At 44.6% G+C, this 23,358-nt stretch overlaps 1 protein-coding gene across 1 annotated transcript in view; it reads left to right on the top strand.

Annotated features, from left to right (window-relative positions):
• Positions 1-15,205, top strand: part of ONECUT2 (one cut homeobox 2) — a 39,282-nt gene extending 24,077 nt beyond the window's left edge. The window contains exon 2 of the mRNA XM_032602886.1: positions 14,164-15,205. Within this exon, the coding sequence (XP_032458777.1) occupies positions 14,164-14,450 (287 nt within the window). The 3' untranslated portion in view covers positions 14,451-15,205. The remainder of the gene's footprint in view (positions 1-14,163) is intronic.
• The last annotated feature ends 8,153 nt before the right edge of the window (positions 15,206-23,358 follow it).

Raw genomic sequence — 23,358 nt, 5'->3', positions numbered from 1 at the left:
GGCATGTGGGATCTTCTGGGACCGGGGCACGAACCCGTGTCCCCTGCATCGGCAGGCGGACTCTCAACCACTGCGCCACCAGGGAAGCCCCTGAGTTAGTATTTTTTTTAGTCTTGTTTAAAAAATCTTTCTTGAGATTATGAAGATATTACCCTATATTATTTTCTAAAAGCTTAATTGTTTTGCCATTTACACTAAGGTCTGTGATCCATACAGAACTTATTTTTTATATATGACAGGAAGTAGGGGGCCAAGAATTAAGCCCTGCCCCAATGCCTATCTAATTCCCCTAGCTCCGTTATTAGAAAGAATACCTTTCCTCGTGTTCTGACGTGCGAATCTTCTCATTAACTCCCATATCCATAGGTGTGTGGATCTGTTTGTAGGCTTTCTCTTCTGTTACACTGGTCTAGTTGTATATCCTTGTCCCAATACTACACAATTAGAGTCTGATTAGACGTCTTGATAGTTAAGACAGCAAGTCTTTCCATCTGCTCGTCTTCATCAAGAATAGCTTGACTAGAGATTTTTATTAAAGATTTGGTTGGATCTATAGATTAACATGGAGAGAGTTAAACTTCTTACAATATTGAGTCTTCCCATCCATTTATTTAGTACTTTTTAATTTCTCTAACAAAGTTTATAGTTTTCTTTGTCAAAGTTTTACATACCTATTGTTAGATTTATTTCTATGTACTTGATATTTTAATCCTATTATAAATGGTATCGTCTTCGTTTTCTGTTTGTTGTGTTATACAGAAATACAGTTGATTTTTGTCTATGGATCTTGAGTCTAGGAACCTTGCTGAATTCTCGTATTCATTCTAATAGTTTATCTGTGTATAATCTTGGATTTTCTATGGATGTTAATCAATATTGATGTTCGTATGTTCATCTTAAAACTGACCACCTTATTGAGCTTTCTTATTAGTTCTAATAATTTGAGTATTGAAGCTTTTGGGTTTTCTAGGTTAAAAAATCATATTAACTTATTTTTATGAGGGTTCTGTTTCTGCCTAGAGAAGCAAGATAGGGTAGCTGTTAGGTACAAGGAGTTTAGAATCTGACTACCTGAGTTTGAAACCCAACTCTATTACTTTCTATGTAATCTTAAGTAATTTGCTTAATCCTCTGTGACTCAGGATAATTAATTGTAAACCACCTCATAGGTTGATTTTAAAAATTGAATGAGTTAGTAAAACTTCAAAAATGCCCATGAAATCATGAGCACTCAGTTTATGTCGAATTTTGTCATTTTATCAGTTAGTTTCATTCCTTTTAAAATTCCTACTTCTTATTGTTTTTTCTTATTTTATTGCATTGGCTACTTTTCCAGCATAATACTGAATGATACTGGTGCTTTCAGGCCTCACCTGAAACTTAACACATTGAAATGTTCCTTCTAGGTTTTTTGTTGTTATTGTTTTGTTTTTCATAATTTGATGTATATTTAATCATCTTTAACTGCACTTATGAATCTGGTATTAAATTCTGCAAGGGGGAGATAATTTTCCAGTAGAATTTCGTTTTTTCAAACTATGCTATTTACATAATGATGAAAATCATTAATAATGGAATTATTTCTTTTTAAATATCATTGAAATCCTGTTGCAAAAGGAGGCACTGACCCTTCTACCTTCCTGAAGTTTCATTGGTGTAGCCTTTCCAAAAAGGTGCTGATTGTTAACGTAATGATACCCCTTTGGATGTTTGGGATATGTTCAGGAGTATTCATAGCCACACAGAGCTGTTGGCCAGTCCTTTTTTAGGACAGTATCACATTCTTGAGCTTTTAATTTTGCTATATTCCAAGGAAGTTGGAGTGTGTCTTCAGTTTTCTTTTCATAAAGAGTATACAGATACACTTTTTGAGTCATTATATAACTAAGAGTGCTTCGCTGCAGGAAAGACCACCTGAACTGCATAAATTCTAACATTACAACTGTGGTATCAATTTTGCTCTTAATTTCCTCCAATGCTATGTATTTCTCATTTTCCTGCAAGAATTTTTTTTGTCTTTCCCATCTCTTATCTTGTGTTTTCTTTATTACCTACTATTATTTATAGAGTTCTGTCTTGTTTTCTTCTTAATCATTTTCTGTTCCTGTTTCATAGAAGCCATCTCTTTTTGCATTATCTTGAGATACCAAATGACTCTCTAAAATGTTCTTTAAGTTTCTATAAGATATTTTCGGATGAATTTTCTCTGATTTCAGATGGTGATCTATTTTTCTGTTTTCCAGTATTTTCCATCTCTTTCCTTTTGTCCTATGTATTCATACTCAAATGAGAAAAACCCTGTCAGGCCTGATATAGTTAATAGGAAGGGTGTGTGTTGTCCTCACAGCCTCCTTTCTGGATGTTGGTGCACTCACCCTTGTAGACTTACACTAAATTGCCAATTGATATACCTAACCCAGCTCCTACAGTCTAACCAGTTTTCTTGTAATTTGGCCCTGCTGGACTGACACGGATTCATCTCCTGCGTCCATTCCTCAGCTGCTGACAAGCTGGTCAAATGGTGTATGTGCATCAATCCCCAAGATACCAAGTGCCAAATCTTCCTCTTGTCCTTAGCTCACGTGGAGTACTCTTTGGAAACTATACCTCCCAGGGTTCGATCTACCACTGGAGTCCTTCTTCTACCCACCCCACCCTCAATTTTTTTGCCCAATTGTTTATTGAGAGTTGCAGTTCTCAATTAGTAGGTAGAAGGGAGTGGACAGCACTCTGGCTGTTTCAAAAGGCATCACCTATCAAGTTGAGTGATGGCTGCTTAATTTGAATTTCTGAACAGCTGGAGGACTCAGGTGTTATTTTTTCAATCCAATTCCATTGGCCTTGTGTTTAGGTGAGAATTCCTCAGAAATGCCCCCGTGCAGGTTGACGGCAGTCCTAGTGTTCAGTTTGGTGAGTTTTACCTTTTATTCTAGGTCTTCGAGATCATTTTAGTGGGAAGTTAAGAGAGGCTGTATTGGGTTCTCCTAACCACTTTTAGCGAGATGTTCTATCCAGAATTAAATATTTGTTTTAGCAACTCACAACCTCCTGGATAGCTTGCCGAGTAGAGATATGCAGCAGATCTAAAGGTCTGTCTTTGCCAGTCTAATTCATAGGCAGAATAGATGACCAGGAATCGTGATTTCAAAGGCTGAGTGCCCCCTAAAGATTTATTCTAATAGTCAAGGGAGAAATAAAAACACCACTGAACTAGTAATAAGGGAATCTGGGTTCTCAGGGCTCGGTCACTGACTCCCTGTGGTCAGCGTTGGGCAAATCATGACGCCTCTAAGAGCCCCAGACTCCTTATATCTAAAATAAAGGATAGGACCAAATGGTCTCTAACGTCCTGCCCTTCTAGGACTCGGTGATTTTACCAGCTGGCCTGGAACATCTGCTGTTAGAAACCTGTTCCTTGGGGCTCCCCTTTTACTCCCAGAGTTTCTGCTGAAAGGGAAGCCGAGGAGGAGAAGGCACATCCACGCTGGGTGAGCGAGCCCCAGCTACAGGCAGAACCTGCTGGGAGGGACAGTAGGAGGAGTGGGCAACTCGGGTGCAGAGGACTGGCGACCCTCCTCTGGAGATCCGCCCTCTGGGGCCACAGTGGGCCTCTGTATAAGCAAGTTTCAGTCATCAAAGGACCCCATTTGCTGAGTCCCCTTCAGTGACTTTGTATTGAAGGGAAAATAGGGATAGGAAATTAAACTTGTTTTCTTCAGAGGATGTCTTTGAGGCAAGGGAACTGCGAATGGTGACCGGATGGCTGCCTCTCATGCGACAATAAATAGACCTGGGAGGTGCTGGTTTGTCACAACCAACGTGTTTATAACCCAACCCAAGTGAAGTCATGGGCGGTGGGGTTTTGAGGGAGCGCAGAGAGTTATCACCCGTGATTTCCAAATGGGAAGAAGAGGGCACCACAGGGATACCCAGATGGGCAGAGACGTGCCCCAGGTCAGAAGTGAAGCTTAAGGTGGGGCTCAAGCGTTCCGGGCAATGCCAGGCTTCCTGAGGTTCCTGACTTTTCTGCACTTTGGATGCGACCCCTTCCAGAGCCTCCAGAATGAGGGGTGTGTGCTCACGCATGCGTGGTCCCCTGCTCTCTTGTTTTTTCTCCCTCCTCTCTCCTCTTTCCCTCCTGCTCTGGCATCTCCCGCCCGTGATATTTGCTCTAATAGGCCGGGCAGCAGCTACCTCACTGGCACATGGGTTGTTCAGCCCGGATCCTGTTGCCTTGTCTGTCCAGGATAATTTGCTAAATGGTTTAGAGGTTTTTCTCGCCACGGAAGGCCAGTTAGAAGGGGGTGAAAGGAGGGCTAAAACCCCAGGGACCGGGAATGACTCCAAATCCATTTGCACCGTGCAACTTCCCTGTCTCTGCTCTTGGCCACCCAAATGGATGCTGGTCTGGATGTCACTGGCTCTGCTGCCTGAGCGGATGGGCATCTGGTCTGTGAGAAAAGCCAGCTCCATCCCGGAGACAAAGCCATTAAGTTTCCCCTTAGACTCAGGCCAGGGATGTTTGGAGAAACAAGAGGGAAGTTGGAGTTTAGCTCTCAGGGGCCAAGTTCACCCTACTGGCTCTGTGACCATCTGGACCAAGGTGGAGTTCAGTAATAAGGTCAGGAATCAAAGAGAAGCAGGGAAAACTGTAAAGCATCTAACTGCAAACTACTTATAGTTTCCAAGTTTTAAAGAGCACAAGATAATCAAATGATGATGAAAAGATCTTGTCCTTTGCAGCCCCTCCCCCTTCATCAAGCCCTCGCGCCTCCCCGGTGAGTGATTGGTGCGCCACCTTCTGGCCTTAGTGGCCAATGCTCAGAGCCTGAGCCCCAAGTCCTGTGTGTCACACCCCTCCTCTCCAGGTCCCTGTAGCAGTGTGCCAGCACCTCTCCCTTTGCTGGCCCGAGGAGCCTGCATTGATGGCATTGTTCAGCACTGATGGCTTCCTGAACATTAAATATGTACTATCAGAGTATGTAACTCTTCTATTCTTGCTTCCCTATTTGAATGCAAGGGATGCTGTTATTATTTTAAAAGCTCTTGAATATGCAAATTAGTTACAGAGGAAGGGAGCCTTCTTGGACGCCATCACTCCTTCCCATCCTGACAGTAACAAAGGGAAGTAAAAGGAGTTGATTTCCCTCTTCTTACCTCCAAACCCCACAGAATTCTCCGAACAAGGCTGGAGGTACAAATACGACCTTACTTTTGTAATTGATTTTTCCAGCATAACCCAGTTGGTTGCCTCAGTTGATCTTTCCAACCCGACTCCAGCCCCTGTGGGTGTGCCCTTGTTGCTGGAGAGGGTCACTCTCCCGCTCTGCACAGCCCTTGGAAGAGGGCAGCTTCAGGCTTTCCAGCTGAAAGCTGGAAATGATTCTCCTTCGGCATCGTTTTCAAACCCATATACTCGGAGGTTAAGTGACCACGCTGAAAAATGCACACCCTGATGACTTCCTTCCCCACCCCACCCGGTGCCCTGGCGAGATCACATTGAACAATTCAGGGAAAGTATTCACTGAATGCAAGGAGAGTAGAGCACGTCTGCATTATTTATTAGGGGCTAACAATACCCATCATATGTAGAATGTATTTGGACATAAATTAGTGATGTTAGGAAACACCAGGGGTCCAAAACCTATTAGGATCTCTGACACATATGTAAAAACACATCACAGTCTTACCTTTTCTACGAGGCTGGGAATTGGCTCTGAGACTGCTTCACAAGGAAAACAAAAATCTTTAACCTTTTGTTTGCTATAAGCCCTCTGGACACTTCATCTACCGTTGAGTAAGTCTTGGCAAATCATTTCAGACTATGAATTCTTAACCTCACTTTCTCACCCCCCTTCCTCTTTCTTCCTTCTCTATGATGGAAGGAAGGATATTTACTGAGCACCTACTGTGCACACCGACATTACAGCTAGCCCCTTGATGTCCAGAGGGGTTTGCAATTAGTATCCCCACTTTATAGATGAGGAAACTGAGGCTCAAGGTCATGCAGCTGATAAGTGGCCAATGTGGAATCTGAAACAAGGTCATGACTTCAAGCTGAGACTTCTTACCCTACATGTGACTCCCTGCCTGGGCAGAAAGGCAACAGCTGTTCTTTGCTTCTTTGTCAGCTGTATATCACCACAGGAATGCCACGTAACACAGAACCACAAAACCGATGGCATAAAGCCATGAACGTTTATTTTTGCTCAGGAGTCTCCGGGTCAGCTGCGCAGTTCTGCTGGTCCAGGCCACGCTTGAGGGGTCTCAGCTGGGCTCGCTGCAGTCAGCTGCTGGGGCAGCTGGGGTGGGCTGACCCGGGCAGGCCTGGGCTTGTCATGTGGCGGCCAGAGCTCCAAGAGCGTGAACAAAGCACTCGGCTTCTCGAGGCCTGGGCTGTCCCTTCTGCCGCATTCAGTTGGCCAAAGCAAATCGCCAGACCGGCCCAGATCCGGGAAAGATAGATGAACTCCATCCCGTGCTGGAGGGGAGCTGCAGAGCGACATTGCAGGGGACAGGGATGGTGGGACGAGAAGAACTGGGGCCAGTTTTGCAGTTAGCCAGCCTCACTGCCCACTGTGGGGCTGCCTTGCTTCCCGGAAGCCTCAGCTCCCCCATCTCCAAGCCTGCGCTCAGAGCCGCGTCTCACTTGTACTGAGGACGTTGCACAGAATGACTGCGGAGGGGGATTTACACGGCCCTCTTCCAAAGGGGGAGGGGTGCAGTCAGTCTAGCAGGGGTTAAGCCTTCCACTGACTGGATTAAGCTGAAGCAGGAGGCTTTCAGCATCAGCCAGCACAGGAGGGGAGCCTGGGGGCGGGGCAGCCAGCCGGGGGGCAGAAACCACACTGAAAAAGATTCTTCTAGGCCTACACCTGAGACTTTGGCGCTTCTTCCAGATACCTCTTGGAGGGTGGCTTTCCATTGCCCATCCTCGAGCATCTCTGGACATGGTATCATGTTCGTGGAGCCAGAGTTCCCCTCCTCTGCGGGGGCTCGGCCCCTCACCTCCCCAGGGCCTCTGCAAGGACCTCTCTTCGGCCTGTGTGTTTGTGGTTTCCAGGGAGGAGGGTTGGAAGGAAAGGTCCATTTCCGCAGGACACCAGGGCTAACCGGTCGACACGGGAGGTGATGCTGGGCTGTGAGGGAGGAGAAGCGTGGAGCTGGGGGGCAGGAAGGGGAGCACGGGGGCAGAAGAGGGAAGGGCTGCTGGATTCCTGGAGGACTGGGACAGGCCAGAAAGCTCATGAGAAGGAGACAACCAGCAGAGAACAAACAAATCGGCAAGATCAGAGATGAGAGGACAAGCCAAAGGGGGCCGACGATTCCAGACCTCGACACCACATTGTAGCACGACTGCCCTGCTGCTAACTCACGCTCGGCACCTTCACCAGCAGGTCATTCATGACCCCTGCGAGGCGGTCCTGGAGGTTAAAGACACAGAAGCTTCAAGTCCAGAAGGAAAGAAAAGCCCCGATTCCATTTCTCACTAAGGCAGGTGGGGCAAGTATCCCCCAAAGGGGCACCTGCCCAACATGGGACTTGAGAGGCAGAGTGGATTGTGTATAACAGCTCGCAGATTAACAGCCAACGATGTCCTTAATTCTTCTGACCCCTCCAGGAGATGTCACTGAGGAAGACAGCATTTGTATGGTACCAGGCAGAGGGAGAGGACCATGGAGGGCAAATCCATCCGAAGGATGGAATGGACCCGTCAATCATTTCTGGCCCAGTCACCCCAAGGGAGAGGGAGGCCCGGTGATCATACCCAGGTCACACGGCTAGTGAATGGCCGAGCTGAATTTGAGCTTAGGTTGGATGGAAACCGCCCTGCCCCCGTCCATTTTAGTCTTCTCCCCCCATCAGTTGCCTCAAGAAAAATAAAACTACAAAGGCTTTTGTTTCAAGTCTGTAATTCATTTCCATGAGACATTTTCCTTTCCTGTCAGCTTGTTGAAGGAGCCCGAGGGACCCTTCCGGTACTCGTAACTCTGTAGCAAATCATGAGATGGGGCCGGATTCTCCAAAAACAAATGGGAGCGTTTCAGCCCAATACAGCAGAAGTTGTTCAACAGGGACCTGAATTCTTGGGTCAAAATCCCAGTAGCGTGGGTAGTTTCAGCTCCAGAGCAGGGAGGACCGAGGATTCGGGCCGGTTTTGGGTGCCTCTTACTTCCCCGGCCCCTCAGGACCGAGGCGGGGCTGGGAAGGGGTTTCCAGGCCAACGTCTCAGCCCTGACGCTAGTTGTGTCACCCTAAACAAGTCACTGAACCTTCACCACGTGCAGAATGGGAATCCACACCTCTGCCCCACGTTCCCGTCAAAGAGCCTGTGGAAAGTGCTGGGACTTCCCCGGCGGTCCAGTGGTTAAGACGCGCCAATGCAGGGGGCATGGGTTCAATCCCTGGTCAGGGAACTAAGATCCTGCATGCCACGGGGTATGGCCAAAAATTTAAAAATAAAATAAAAATAAAGAGAGAAAGTGCTCATGGGAGTCCAGACCTTGCCTGCCTCTCAGGCTCACCTCGCTGACCTCTAGCTCCCCACGTGAAACCGACAGCCCCAGACCCGACAGGAGCGCCGTCGTTCTGTGACTCAGGCGTGATGATGGAGTTATGGGCGGAGGGAGACGCGCAGGGGCCTTGAAGAGCTGAAGCCCCTGCGGCTGTGGGACCAGGCGTTAAAGCGAAGCGCGGTTCCGATGACCCCCGGCCTGGATCTGCCTCGTAGAACTAGCTCCTTACCACCCCCCTTACCCTGCAGACACTGACAGCCGAGGTCGCTCCGCCCGCCCGCGTCTAGGCACGGGCCCTCCCAGAGGAGACCACGGCGAAAACCAGGCGGGCGGCGCAGAGGTGGCGGCCCTCCCCAGCTTTGCTTCTCCCTCCCAGCCTGCCTCCCTTCCCCGCCCCGCGGCTCGGGCCCTGGCTTCCCACAGCTCTCCACCCCTAGCAGGCAAATACCAAAGACCTTTGTCCCAAGAAGTAAAATTAGGGGTGGGTGAAAATAAGCCTTTTCCATCAGAGAAACGACACAGTCACTGCCCTCTGGGGTCGGCGCCAGGGCCCTCACCGGCGTGACGCACTGCTTTCCGTGGCCTCCTTAATATTATTTCTTGAGCCTCTGGTACCGCCCCTCACCCTGCCTCACCTGCCTGTGAGCCGCCTTCTAATGGGAATGACTTCTGGCTTTACAACCTTGCCACGTGCCTGACGGGGCGCGCCTTCGTGCTGTCCGTGTGCGGGCGCTGGACAGCGCTATGGCCAGTTCCCCTGGGCGCCCGAGGACAGCTGGGCTCCTGACCGTGTGCGGAGCAGAGAGAAAGGGCCAGTGGTAGAGAGAAGTTCTTCTTTCTCTCCTGGTTTAGGAAGATCAGCTCCAGGGAAGTGGCGCATGCTTCGAGATGCACTTTTGTCTCTGACCCTCTGAGGGTGACCACCTGGGAAAAGGTGAATTGGCATCTCACGGTCTCGGGGAGGGCTTGTGCCTTGAACCAGGGCTTCCCTTCTTATTATTTCACCCTGGGAACCCAGTGGTTTAAAAAATTTGTCTACCCAGGACCCTACTTAGGCAGTAGCTATCACCTCTGTTACTAATCACAGATACCCCTATCTGTATATACCTGCGAGTCCCAGGTCCTGGTCCACGGGGGACAGGCAGCCTTCCCCATCTGAGCTGATATCGTTCCTGCCCCCAAAAGGAGGGAAAAGGCACTGTGGCCCCAGGAGGTAGCCTCATTGTGGGCAAAAACATGATTTCTCCCTGTCTTTGAAATAGAAATGAGCCCTCAAACCTCCATGACCCACACAGGGACCACTTCCCCCGAAGAGGAAGGAAGATGGAGAATGAGGGATTTCTCTCTCTTCCCGTCAGGCAACACACACATCACCCCATGGTACGCCCTCCCTGCTTCCTTCCTAGAAGAGGGAAGAGAAGCAGATCCCAGTGCCTGCAGGAGTCTGGGCTAACCTCTCACCCTCCTGGAGCAGAGTTTATCGTGAGTGGCAGGAACCCACTCCATCCACACCACTGATGAACACCGTCTGTTGGGTTTCTAACACACATTCCTGGGCCGTAGGGAGCTACTTGACATTTCCCTAGCTGTTTTGAAATGGGCATTTGTAGCGTGTAATGTTCTAACACCAAAACCATTTACACTCTGACTGTGCCTCTGGGCAAAGCTAGCTCCACACCTTGTCTGAGAAATTCTGAGGTTCCCACCTTCCTGCCAGCTTCCAGACATCATTCAATCCGTCTACTTTTTCTTAGACTTTCAAAGCAGGTGTTTGCCCTCTTGTTTGTATTTTCCTTCAGCTCCTGACCAACTGCTTTTGTAAGAATCATGAAGTGGCAACTGTCAGCTGTGAGGACTTGGGGCCGGTCATGTACCTGCGGCCTCATTATTTTGGGCTTTTGGACTTGCCGTACGTTGGCCGACCACAAGCTGCAGCTCTGCATTTGTTGACGTAGAGTCTGTTGTCTTTGGAGAGCTGTTGGCAAGGCATACACAGGATCTGATGATCTGTTCTCTCTCTGCAGGTTGCTGAACGTTAAACTTTTAACATTTGTTTCTTAAATCATATGTACCTGACAGGCCAACATGGACCTGCATCAATACTGTCTAAACTCCCTATTAAAAGTGCAAATACACCACCACACCAGTCAGAAGGACCATCATTAAAAAGTCTACAAATAATAAATGCTGGAGAGGGTGTGGAGAAAAGGGAACCCTCCTACACTGTTGCCGGGAATGTAAATTGGTGGAGCCACTATGGAGAACAGTATGGAGGTTCCTTAGAAAACTAAAAGTAGGACTTCCTGGCAGTCCAGTGGTTAAGACTCCACACTTCCAATGCAGGGGGTATGGGTTTGATCCCTGGTCGGGGACCTAGGATCCCCCGTGCCAAAAACTTAAAAAAAAAAACTAAACTAAAAATAGAGCTACCATATGACCCTGAAACCCCACTCCTGGGCATATATCCAGAGAAAACTCTTAATTTGAAAAGATATATGCACCCCAATGTTCATAGCAGCACTATTTACCATAGCCAAGACGTGGAAGCAACATAAATATCCATTGACAGATTAATGGATAAAGAAGATGTGGTACACACACACACACACACACACACACACACACAATGGAATACTACTCAGCCATAAAAAGAATGAAATAATGCCATCTGCAGCAACATGGATGGACCTAGAGATTATCATATTAAGTGAAGTAAGACAGAGAAAGACAAATATATGATATCACTTGTATGTGGAATCTAAAAAGTGATACAGATGAACTTATTTACGAACAAAAAATAGACTCACAGACATAGGAAACAAACGTATGGTTACCAAAGGGGATAGCAGGGGATGGGGAGGGAGAAAGAAATTAGGAGTTTGGGATTAACATATGCAGACTACTGTATATAAAATAAAGAACAGGACCTACCGTACCGCACAGGGAACTATATTCAATATCTCCCCAGATTCCAGAACACTGCCCCCCCAGGTAAAAGTCAGAATCTCGGGGTGGGGGGGTAGAACCTCCGAGGCTGCCGTGCAGATAGAGTCCCTCTAAGGTGCCAATGGCGTGGGGTGCCATTTCTATAGGGGAGAAAGATGGACAGACCCAAGGGCTGGATTCTTGCCCTGGGTCTGCAGCCAACTTGGAATGTGACCTCAGGTCAATCGCTTACACCCTCAGGTCTCCATTTATTTCATTTTAAAATGAGAATAATTCTGCTTTTTATCGTCCTCAGGATTACTGGGGTTATGCAGCCAGAGGGAAGGTGGGGAGGGAGCATTCACACACTCTGCCTCACGTAAGCCTCTACAGAGGTGAGCACCTTATTTCCATTATGCAGGTGAGGAAGACGGGCACTGAAAGGTTAAGTCATTTACCGAGGTCCCAAGTCTTGTAGGTGAAGGAGCGCAGGTGAGAGAATCCAGGCATCTGGTTCCAGAACATTCCATTCCATCAGGGTGCTCCTCTGAGATTTTAGAAATCAGGTAGATGCTCGCTAGTTAAACCGAGGCATATGGGCCAGCAGCAGCAGCATGACCTGGGAGCTCGTTAGAAATGCAGGTTCTCGGGCCCCACCTGGGTTGACTGCCTCAGAATCTGCATTTGAGCAAGCTTCCCAATGATCCCTGTGCACCTTGAACTTTAGAAGCACTGTTGTAGAGGATTGCACTAGAGAGAGGAAGTCTACAGATGAGGTTATGGTAACTATCCAAAAATCCAACAGAAGTGTAAGATCCTCCCAGGGATAATCAAAGAAGAAATCATTACCGGGAAATTCCTGTGGGAGAAGGGTGACTGTAAGCCGTTTCAGCCCTTTCTCTCTGAGTTCCCATTTCGGGGGAAGCGCCCCTTATCTGAAAACGTCCAAACCTCCCAAGAGAATGGGGTTTGGGATGGAAACATACTGTTTTTATAGGTGTGTATGTGTGTGTTGTGTTTAATTTTCAAAGGTAATACGTTTACTTTTAGAAACGAGAGGAGGAGAAGTCAGGAAGAGAGGGTTCCGCAAAGCTGACGTAGCCCAACAGTGTTCCTTTTTGAGGGTTCTCCTGTTCCTGCCCTTTTTATCATGGCTCTTCACTTATTTCAGGAGTGATCCTTCATGGCGGATAGCATCCACCAGAGAGGATGGCCAGTTGGGTAGGGGGAAGTTCAGCTTCCAGAATATCTTTGCTATGAGTGTTGGTCCTTAGGTTAAATCCGAAGACCCATCAGTCTGAAGGATGTTCCCCTGATACTCAAACTGCAGCCAGCGGCCCCACTATACCAAATGCTCCCTGCAGAATGCAAAGAGTAGAAAATGGCCTGACCCAAAGCTCAGAAGCAAAACTCACAAATCAGGGCTTTGAGAAGTATGAAAAGGCTTCCAGACAGCACTCCAGACGACTGCTAGCCTTAGGGGAGTGTCAATTGAGTACAAAGAAATTCTCAACCTGGAGCCAGAATGTCCAGTAGGACTTGATCCAGGGAAGGATGCTCAAAGCCGGCCCTCTGCTCCCTCCTCGCCTTTCCTGGATTAGCTCTGCTGAGGCGGTACAGAACCCCTGGATGAGCTGTGGTTTCTGTCCAGTGATTTTAACACGTGTTCCCATGTTTAAATTTGTGATTTGTATGCACAATATTATTTAGCCCTTAAAAGTTACTTTTCTGAGACCCAATCTGTCTGTGAAGTGTGCAAATTCCTGAAAGAGTCAAGACACCACTTGTCATCAGCATCCCAAGTGTTCATTTATGTCCGCGGCTCCAGAAAGAGCCAGTCGGAAATATCACACAGACCTGATCCCTGCCTTCTAGAAACTTGTAGGGTAAGGCAGAGGTAGTGACACATAAATTAATGTCCTGGCTGCACATGGCACCCCAGATGTGGATACCCATCTACTGAATCAGAGACTCTGCATCTACTAATTGACACATCTAGGGCCCTAAAATAATCCACTGTAAATTTGGGTTCTTTTGCCAACCTCAGCCCTGGTCTTCTTGTACTGGCTTTACTTCAGACCAGCCAAATTAAAACTGGTTAAACCAATTTTTTCACAGTCTTTCCCTCCCTGTTTGATTTTATTTTTTTTATTTTTCGAAAGTCTAGAAGAAGGGGATTTGGGGTCAGGATGATACCATCACTCTGTCACTTCTAATTTCATTCTGTTAACAATTCTTTGAGTCACAAGGGTGGAAGCTTTGATTCTGAGAAATTACGCACTTTTAAGTTTTGACTCCAGAAAGTCACTGTGGCTCATCTGTAAACAATTCCAGAGGGTGACCATGAAAGAGGAACTTAGTAACCAGACTTCCCCCTGGGGAAGTCACTTATCCCTTCAGAGCACCTGATTTCACAGGTAAAGAGTTTTAAGGGGGTGGCAGTGGGGGGTAGGGAGTGAAAGGGAAAGCATTTGGTTCAAAACCAGACTGTGTAAACAGCCCTGCTCTTTTCTCCTTTCTCCCTTCCCCCACTAACCGAGGCTTTCCATCACCCATAGATGAACTGGGAAGGCTGGTTATTGACAGCTGGGCAATTTGCACAATAAAGTTTAACGGTTTACATCCCCTTTGACTTTCCATCCCCATTGACTTTGTCAATGTTCTCAGTGGATCACGTTCTCACGCTCGCACTGACTCTCTCCTTCTTCTCTTCCCCTTCAAGCGTGCAAACGCAAAGAGCAAGAACCAAACAAAGACAGGAACAATTCCCAGAAGAAATCCCGCCTGGTGTTCACCGACCTCCAACGCCGAACGCTCTTCGCCATCTTCAAGGAGAACAAACGCCCATCCAAGGAGATGCAGATCACCATTTCCCAGCAGCTGGGCCTGGAGCTTACGACCGTCAGCAACTTCTTCATGAATGCCCGGCGCCGCAGCCTGGAGAAGTGGCAGGACGATCTGAGCACGGGGGGCCCCTCGTCCGCCTCCGGCACCTGTACCAAAGCGTGATGGAAGGACTCTCAGTTGGGCACAAGTCACCTCCAAATGAGGACAAAAGATACCAAAAGAAAATGCAAAGGAAAAAGACGCTGGATTCTTAGCTGGGGCCCTTCACTGGTGATTTGAAAGCACAATTCTCTTGAAAAGAAAATTCTATTCTAGCTGTAATCATAGGCCAGGTGTTCTTTTCGTTCGTTGGTTTTTAGTGGCTATGGAGTCCAAGTGCAAGCTGAAAACTAATCTCTTTGAACCGGACCTTGTCCTCTGAGCAAGTATGCTGAGCACCTCAGAAACCCAAATGGGGCCTTTCTGCAGCAAGTCAGTTTCAGTGTGGTGTCAGTCAAGCTCAGGATTGCTTAGAATGTCAACGGTCCCGCTCTGAGTCCTGCCAACCTCTTGCAGTCGAAGTTCCCGTGAGTAATAGTGGGACTCTGGCCTGTGTAAGGACTCTCAGTTTGGGCTCCCAAGATGCTACAACAAGAGAAGAATCTAGCAACAAGAACGACCTCATTTGCTTTCCAAGTGCTTAGCCTCATCATACCATAGCTCATCGACGTTCACAGCCATAACATAAAAAAACATCAGAATGACAATTACTGAGCACAAGTTTTAAATATGGAAGTTAAAAAAAAGAATCCGAGGACCTGTTTTTCCAACTCAGGCCTCTTTTTCATTGAATGGTTTAGAAAGCTTTAAGTTGATCCAGTTTACAATTTTCTTTTCCTTACCTCCTGGAAATCTCACGTGGTCTTGGATCCATCAAAAAAAAAAAAAAAAAAAACCAGATCAGTTCACTTGAGCTCAAAGTATCAAGCACAACAAAGATAAACAGAGAAGTCAGGAAGGTTCTGGATTCACCGCATCTCGATTTTCAAGACACCAGTTAGGAAGTCATGAGGGAATCATTGGGAATATGGCTTCAAGCACATTTTGCAGTTTGCTACAAATTCTGTTTGTACATAATGCAGACGCACACTCAGGAGGCCAATTTAACTGTTACAGTACACGGAGCAAATGCAGCATTTTAAAAGATCTAGATTTTTTTAGATCATAAATGTATCCTTCTTGGTTATCTGTCACCTGGTTCCTCCTATTGTGCGTTATGACCACATGATACATTCTCGCTCCTTCAGATTTGGGTTGTTCCCTTGTCCATCCCATCGGTAGGGACGTTTTCAGTGTTTCATAGCAAGGAAAAAATAAATAATTCAAACCACCATACGTGTTACTCATAACCGTCATCTGGTCCTGAATCTCTTCCATTGTTGAATCATCTAGCAAAACAGCTAAATAAATCTGGAGAAAACACAGCACACCAAAGAAGCAGAATACTGCAAACCAAAGACATTTATTACTTGCCATTTTCTAGCCTGAAAAATACTGTGATTACTTCTTAGAAGTCAGAAAACCTCTGCAACGCCGAATGGCATTCAGCTCTTGCATTTGGTTCATCGTCGGGCTGAGTGGACCGGCTACACCAAGGATGTTAGCCAAGCCACCCAGCGAGTGGCTTTCTGGTTCCTGGCTGTCACCTTCCCACGGCAAATGGAAGAGCACCCACAGAACCCTGGGAGATTGCAAAGGTCACCATGTGCATATTTACCAGTGAATGGCCCCAGGTGGGCACCACGGGGGTGTTCAAAGCAAGCCAAACACTGCAATGATTCTTTACAGACACTTGAGACTGACTTTTTTTATGAATTACTTAATCGAAACCAAAGAAACTTTTTCTGCACCTACTTCTGCAACAAACAAAACTGTCCCATTAAAATGAATAAATAGATAAAAACGTAAATCACCGAAAATCACCACCAACGAGAAGGAAGCTCGCCAGAAAAGGAAAAAAACAAAAAAACAAAAACCAGAAACAGAAAAACAGCGAGACACACTGTGTTCAAACAGACCTCTTGGGACATTTTTTGGAAGCAGATTTTAAAGAAAGGGTTGAGACAGGAAGAGAAATAAGGAAAAGCCTCCGTGGCTGCTGCTTCATTTGACAACTCATGCGGTAATCTAAAAGTTGAAGATTGTCTTTAATTTGTGCCTATGCAGTTTTTCAAAAGAACACGGAACAGAGCAACAGAAACCTCAACAGCTACAATACCAAAGATGAGGATTTCTCACACCTTTGTTTCAGTTCATTATCTCCTCTTGCCTGGCTTAAATACTAATAGCGCCATTGATCTGTGTAAAGGTAATCAATTTTGTTTCTGAGCCACGAAAGGAAAGGGTCATTTGTTTGGTTTTATTGTTTCCCTATCATTTTGTTTTATGGCTTTCTACCCGACATGGAATCTCTCAAAAGGTTCCATGGAATCCAAGTTTAAGATGTTGGGATACTGAACAGTTCTCCTCTCTGCTCAGCAGAGCGTGGGGAATAATATTGTCACTTGAATGTTATGCTTAATCCTTAGTCTTGGTTCCTTCTATGTTCAGAGTCTCATCATCAGGGGAGGGAAGGGGAGTGAGGGTCAAGGGTAGGGGTCTCGGTGACACATCCTCTCCCAAGCCACAGAACCAAAGAATTTATAGAGGAATTGACAAGCCTCGTCTTCACGTGATTGCTACATCCTAACAGGGGGGTGGGGGAAAATGTGTAAAAATAATTGTCAGTTTCTACTTTTCTATTAGCTTTTTAAAAATCAGCTGTAAAGGTTGCATTTCTAAAGAAAGAGATATATATAATATATGAATACATATATAGATTCAACTTGACACTGGTGATAACCCAAAGTTATTGCTGTTCAAATTCACATCTTGTTTTTGTCAAGTGCTTCATTTCTTAAGTATTCAGTTCAGAACTGTGCTCCTTTCTCATGCCATCCCAGAGTATATTTGCTGCTGTGGATGATTTAGAGTATTCAGATTTCTGTGAAAATTCCTGGGAAAGGTTGAAAGTCAAGTTTAAGCATTTCAACAGTTAACCTGTTGCTAAGTGGACCCATGGGACGAATGAGTTTTATTTGTATTTTGAGTCTTCTCTATTCTATGTCTCAACCATGATCAGGGTGGTGAGTGAGGTCCATCCACCAGTTCTGGGCCGTGGCCAGGGAGTGTTCATCTTCTCTAACTGCTGGGAAAGCTCAGTGGTCCATTCCCACCAGTTACAGAGATGAGGCCAGCCCAGAGGTCTGTTCTCCAGGAACCGCCCTGTCCCATCAGGGTGTTCCAGATGCCCCTCAGTAAGTAGATCCACCGAAGGGACTTCTCACAGGGGAAGTCCAACTCCTGCTGCAATGGGTTGATCAGGTTTCCTCAGGGTGGTAATGACCAATTAGTTTAGACAAGCCTGTGTGCAGCCACGGCCGGCACTGGGGTGAGGCAGCGGTATTGGGGGGTGCGGGTGTCTCAGTCCTAGAGAGAAAACACAAGGCAGGGTTTGGGAGAACCCCAGAGTCCTGCCCTTGGGAACCCCATTGTCTATTATGCCACCTCCTTCCTCCCACTGTGTGGGTCTCCCTTTGCAGGGGCAGCAGCCATGTAGCCACTAAAGAAGGCGACTTTCCATGGCTTCTATAACTCACCCTACCTGGGGATGTTCCTTGACTTTGCCCTGTGTCACTTTGTCTCTTGCCCATTCTCCATGTCTCCTTTGTCGAATGACCAAGAAAAGAGCATATTTCAGCAGGGGAACTCTCCTATGGGTGGATCAAAATGAATTTCAACTTGGGTATCTGTAAATGAATCCTTGTGACTCATGGCCAATGGAAATGCTTGTTCTTCTAGAGATTGGACTGAGGAACCGAGCCTGCTTGCTTTGGTTAGTGATCCTTTGGCATGCTAATGTCAGCATCTGGGTCTCTGGCATCCTATGAAGATGTCTAAACTGAAAAAGGCTGCCTTTGTGGCCTGAGATTTCAACCCTGGTCAAACCAGGTGTAGTCACATACACCCTCAGCACTCCTGGTGACCAGAGGAAGATGTCATAATGTAAAAAAAGGCAAGAACTTCCCGCTAGGGACTTCTGATAAATGTCTCATACCAGATAATGCCATACCAGAGAGAAGTGCTTGCTTCTAAAAAATTATTTACGTACATATATAAATACATCTGTGTATCTGTATATCTGTGTATTGAAAAATTAAGCCCTACAGAATTTCAGTTTGTTAAAAAGCTGAAAGAAAAAAAAAAAAACCCTGCAAACTGGAAGGTAATGGAATTTGACCCAGTAAGTTTCCTCAAACATTTTTAAACCTTACTTTAAGTTAATAATTTCAGAAAAAAATAACTCTTTGGACTTCAACGTTTAACCTGTTGGATTGAGGATCCATTTCCTCAATCCAAGAAAAATTCCAGGCATGCCTCAGCCATCAGCAATGAAAGGGGCAGTGTGAAGGGACAGTTCTGAACCAAAATTCACATTCTCGAAGCAACAGAAATCCAAAGGCTATTGAGTGGAAAATTCTCTGTTTCTTTAGGGAAATAGGCTTGCTTACTTTTGTTTTCAATGTGATTTTGGTCCTGGGGATATAATTCTTTCATTCCAAGAAATTTTTATTAAAAAAAAGAGCCAATATATTTCTTTTTAAAAAGAAAACAGCAACAACAATAAAAACTCATCCACAATATTTAAAGCCTTTTCTAAAATGTAAAGTAGTGTGTAGGTTGTACCACTTAACAGTACAGGCGGGAATGAGGCAGGAAGGTACCAACGTGACACTTTGAAGAAATCAAGGCATCACCTCTGCAGTGTCTCTTTTCCTGCAGGCTCTTGGCAGTTATGGGCTTTGGAAATTCAAGCTAATTTTTATTACTAGCTAAAATAAAATCAAAATTAGGAATAAATCTGATACACATACATACATTTTTGTAAATCAAACAATGTATTTCAAAGCCAAATATAAGTACCTTTTATTTTTTATTTATTTATTTTTTTACATCTTTATTGGAGTATAACTGCTTTACAGTGTTGTCATAAATACCTTTTAGATGATCACCCATTTTACTTTACCTGTGCTGGGTGCCCACCTAGTCATGCCAATAAATTAAAGTTGAACATATTTTTTTTTTATATCATTACTGGGTGCAGGGCGAACACTTTCCCACTTCTAAAAATGCTGGTAGAATTATAGAAGTGTCTTTTTGATTACCGTTACCGAAATGTCATGACAGTATACCTTTGTGGTGAACTCTGTTTTTCAGGAGGTTGTATAGTAGGAATTTTTAAACATAGAAGAAGAACAGGCTGGGTTCCAGTGTTGTTGAAGAATAATGGAGTATATGAAAAAGTAGAGAAAAAGAGGTGATACGTGTGGTCAAGGTTGACCCCAAAGCCCAGACACAGGTACTGTGATGATAACTGTCCGGAATCCTAACAGATCAGAGCTGATTTTTTGTTGCTGTTGCTGCTGATGCCTTGTGATTCAGACTTGTTAGTCTAACCAGGAAGAGAGAGTGAAAGACAGTAGACAGAAAAGGGATAGAGCTGTTATGTCTGTAACATTCGGATGTTTACCTGTAAGACTGGAGAACTTAATACTTTTGTACGTTTAGTTAAGACCAAGTCACCTCTAAAACAACAGGAGATTCTAGTTTTCAGATAAGGCCACAAAATCCTTACTAAAGGCAGAAGGTGCACCCAAGTTTGCTGTATAAATCTCCTAAGTTAATGACATTGGCTTTAAATATGGATGTCCCAGTGCCTATTTTCTACCTTTGATTTGTTTCTTTCCAAGGGCAGGGGGAAGGGAGGGTTTGTTTGTTTTAGAAAGTCTCAGAATGCGTTATAAAATTATATATATATATGTGTGTGTGTGTGTGTGTGTGTGTGTGTGTGCGTATATATACATATACATATATATATTAAAATAACATAGGGCTTCACATAGGTAGACACAGAACTTACAGTTGAAGCTGATGGGCTATTCCATGAAACCCATGGGGACCGGAAGTATTCATTGTTCTCAGATACCAAAAAGGTTCTGACAGTCTGAGGCAAGTTGAAGCTTGAGCCTAAGCTTTCCTTACCAGTTTTGAGTTTGGTTGCCTGGAATTAACCAGCTAATTCCCTTTTAGTGGAGAAAATGTGTATAGGAAAAAAAAAAGACACATTGCTACAGGTCTGTTCATTCCATGGAAGTCTTCCACTCAGTTCCATCTTTAGCAGAGGCATTTCTCACAGCGTAAACCTTGGTAGATAAGTTTGCCTAAACCTTATACAGTCTGTCAGCTTGGGTGTATACAGATTTAGATGCACCTTTCAACATGCATTCTCATAGACATCCTCACAGCGACACACATTGCCTCTGAGTGTTCAGACTGCACAGACACGTGTGCACAGACACATTCATATGTACATAAATAGTGATCTGTTACAATAAATACATTTTAAATGATCATTTAACATGTATGTGGTACTTCTACAATGTACATTGTTTTTTATTATTTATTGTAACATTGAAAACTAAAGTGCAGGAAAAAAAAAAGTATCCCAACATCTTCATTCTGTACACTTGGAATTACCTTCATTTGGGCACATACCAAGATAAACTCAACTTTCAAGAAAACTTGGATATTATTTAATCATCTGTGTAAGAATGACACGTGCTTGATAACTTCGGTTGAATAGCTTTATTCTGGATCTCTCATAACTAAAGCTAAATCCAAAGACCTGAAAAAGGACACACACCAAAAAAAAAGAAAAAGAAGGAAAAAATGGCAAAGTAAAGCATGAACTAATAAGGAGAAAGTGAGTTCTGGTTTCCAGGGTGGAGGAAATGGTGACATGGTCTTGGGGATGCTGCACTAGCTAAGAGCAGGGAACGTGGTGATTTTTTTTTCATGCTTGTCACACTTAAATGGTCTTTTTGAAAGTGAGAAAGTGTAGACGTTAGAATTTCCTGCTTTATTTTCATTTAGACTATGGAAAGAAGCTATACATTTTGTCCATCGAAAAATGAAGACAGTCAAAAGAAACCTTTTTTTTTTCCCTTCATCTCTTTGGGTTATGACCAACAAGCTAAGTACCATTAATGTAATTAATTTATTTAAATTAGATTTTAGCACACAAATGTATAGGATTTTAGTAATTATTTAATCATCTTTCTTTACTTTGGTTTTACTCTTTGTGCTTATTTATGAAAACCTAGACCAATTGTGCATCAGAGATGCACAGTCCCTTTTAGAATTCCCTTGAAGTTTTGCTTTATAAAGCAGAGAAGTTCTGTTACAGACAGGGGAGAAATACAGGTTACAAAAAAAATGTCGAGGTATTTTTCCTTCTTGAATTAACTTTGAAAATAGTTTAAGTAGCAGTGATTAAATTATTTAATTTAAGTTCACAGCCCCACCTGGTACCAGGCGAACTTCACCTTTTAATTATTGGGGCCCTCAGAGCCTTCATATTGTAACTTATTTATTTAACTTATTCAGCACCTGCAAAAGGTGCACGATATAGTTTATATTTTTTATTTAAAACAATAGAGAGCACTGCAGTTTGTTTGCTGTCAGAACAACAGAGCAAAGTTTGTGGACAAGCAATGACTATTCAACCCGAACCCGTGCATTCAGAAAATGTAAGCCGAGACCCTGCTTCACCAGCCTGGATTTTGGGGCTTCTGTACAGAAACTGGAAAAAATAGATTAAAAAAAAAAATCAGAACAGCAAAAAGAGGGGAACCCTTAAACTAGCTGCTTCCAAGAATGAACTCTGTGTGCGTGTAAAACAACAAAACAAAAAAGGAAAAGAAAAAAAAAAAGCAGAAAAAAGAAAAAAAAAAAAAGGAAAAACTTTCTATTTCTAGTGAGAACCAAAGAAGGCTACCTCACTGACTTTTTCCATTTGTAATTTTAATCGTGTTGATGACACCAAAGATACCAAAGATTTCTTTCTCTGTGCGGTCTGCATTTTGCTTGTGCTCTTTTATAATTTTAACTATTTTCTCTGACATATGGTATGTACAGCCACAGCTCAGATACCCCAAAGAAATAGTTATGTATGCGACAGTGGCTGCTAATTTGGAAAGGGATATTTTCTGTGTTTCTCTCATTTGTTTGCTGTCCCCTCCACATGTTCAGGGTGCAAGTTCAGATGCTGCTGTAATTGGATTCCTGAAATTCAAACTCCAAATTGGTGAAGAAGACTGGTTGGAAGTGGCCTTCAGTCCCAGCTCTGTTCCCTGCTTTGGAGCTATCGCAGTTGAGATTTCCAATGATTAGACCATAGAAATTCTAATCATTGAATAGTAGAGCTGGAAGGGACCTTAGGAATCTTTTAGTCCAGCCCCTGGAGGCCCGGGGGAGTGAAATAGTTATCCAACACAAGTATCTATCTAGAGGCAAAGCCCAGACAAGCCTCCCGCCTTCTCCTCCAGTCTGTGCCCGTTGCTCAGTGCTGCCTCTGCCGAGATGGGCCACACGTTGGCAAAGAGGAAGGGGGCCTGGGGCTTGTCACTGAACATTTTTACTCTGTAAAAATAGTCACAGGCATTTCAGTATCTGTCTAGTTAGAATCTCAACGTAAAGTCACATATGATCAATTGCTTGTAAAGGTGGCCAGCCTTAATTTATTAGAGCTCATAGAGAGGTTTACAGCCTGGAAGTACACACTGATCCAGTGAGATCACTGTAAAACCTCCCCATTCCAGAGTGTTGTATATATAAACTTCTAATTAAGGGAGAAGAGAAAGTGCATTCTTGGTCTGTTGAGTTGAACTATTACGCATATTTTTAGGTCAGTATTTATCAGAGGGAGGGAATCTGATCACTGTTTGCACACGTGACATTTAAGCTCTTCAGCTTTTTCCCTTTCCCCTTGACTTGATACATCATTTCTAGGGCAACTTTTTGTATTTATGAGAGAACTTCTTTAAGCCTTATCTCATTGGATGCTGAAAAATTACTCATTGGAAACAAAAGATGACCTCAAAATTTCAGAGAAATCAATATGCCAGTTTAAGACATGATTACTTAAAATTGA

This window comes from Phocoena sinus, chromosome 14 (assembly GCF_008692025.1).
Source record: "Phocoena sinus isolate mPhoSin1 chromosome 14, mPhoSin1.pri, whole genome shotgun sequence".
NCBI classification, from domain to species: Eukaryota; Metazoa; Chordata; class Mammalia; order Artiodactyla; family Phocoenidae; genus Phocoena; species Phocoena sinus.
The sequence above is the reverse complement of the archived record's forward strand: the minus strand, read 5'-3'. Positions and strand labels throughout refer to the sequence as shown.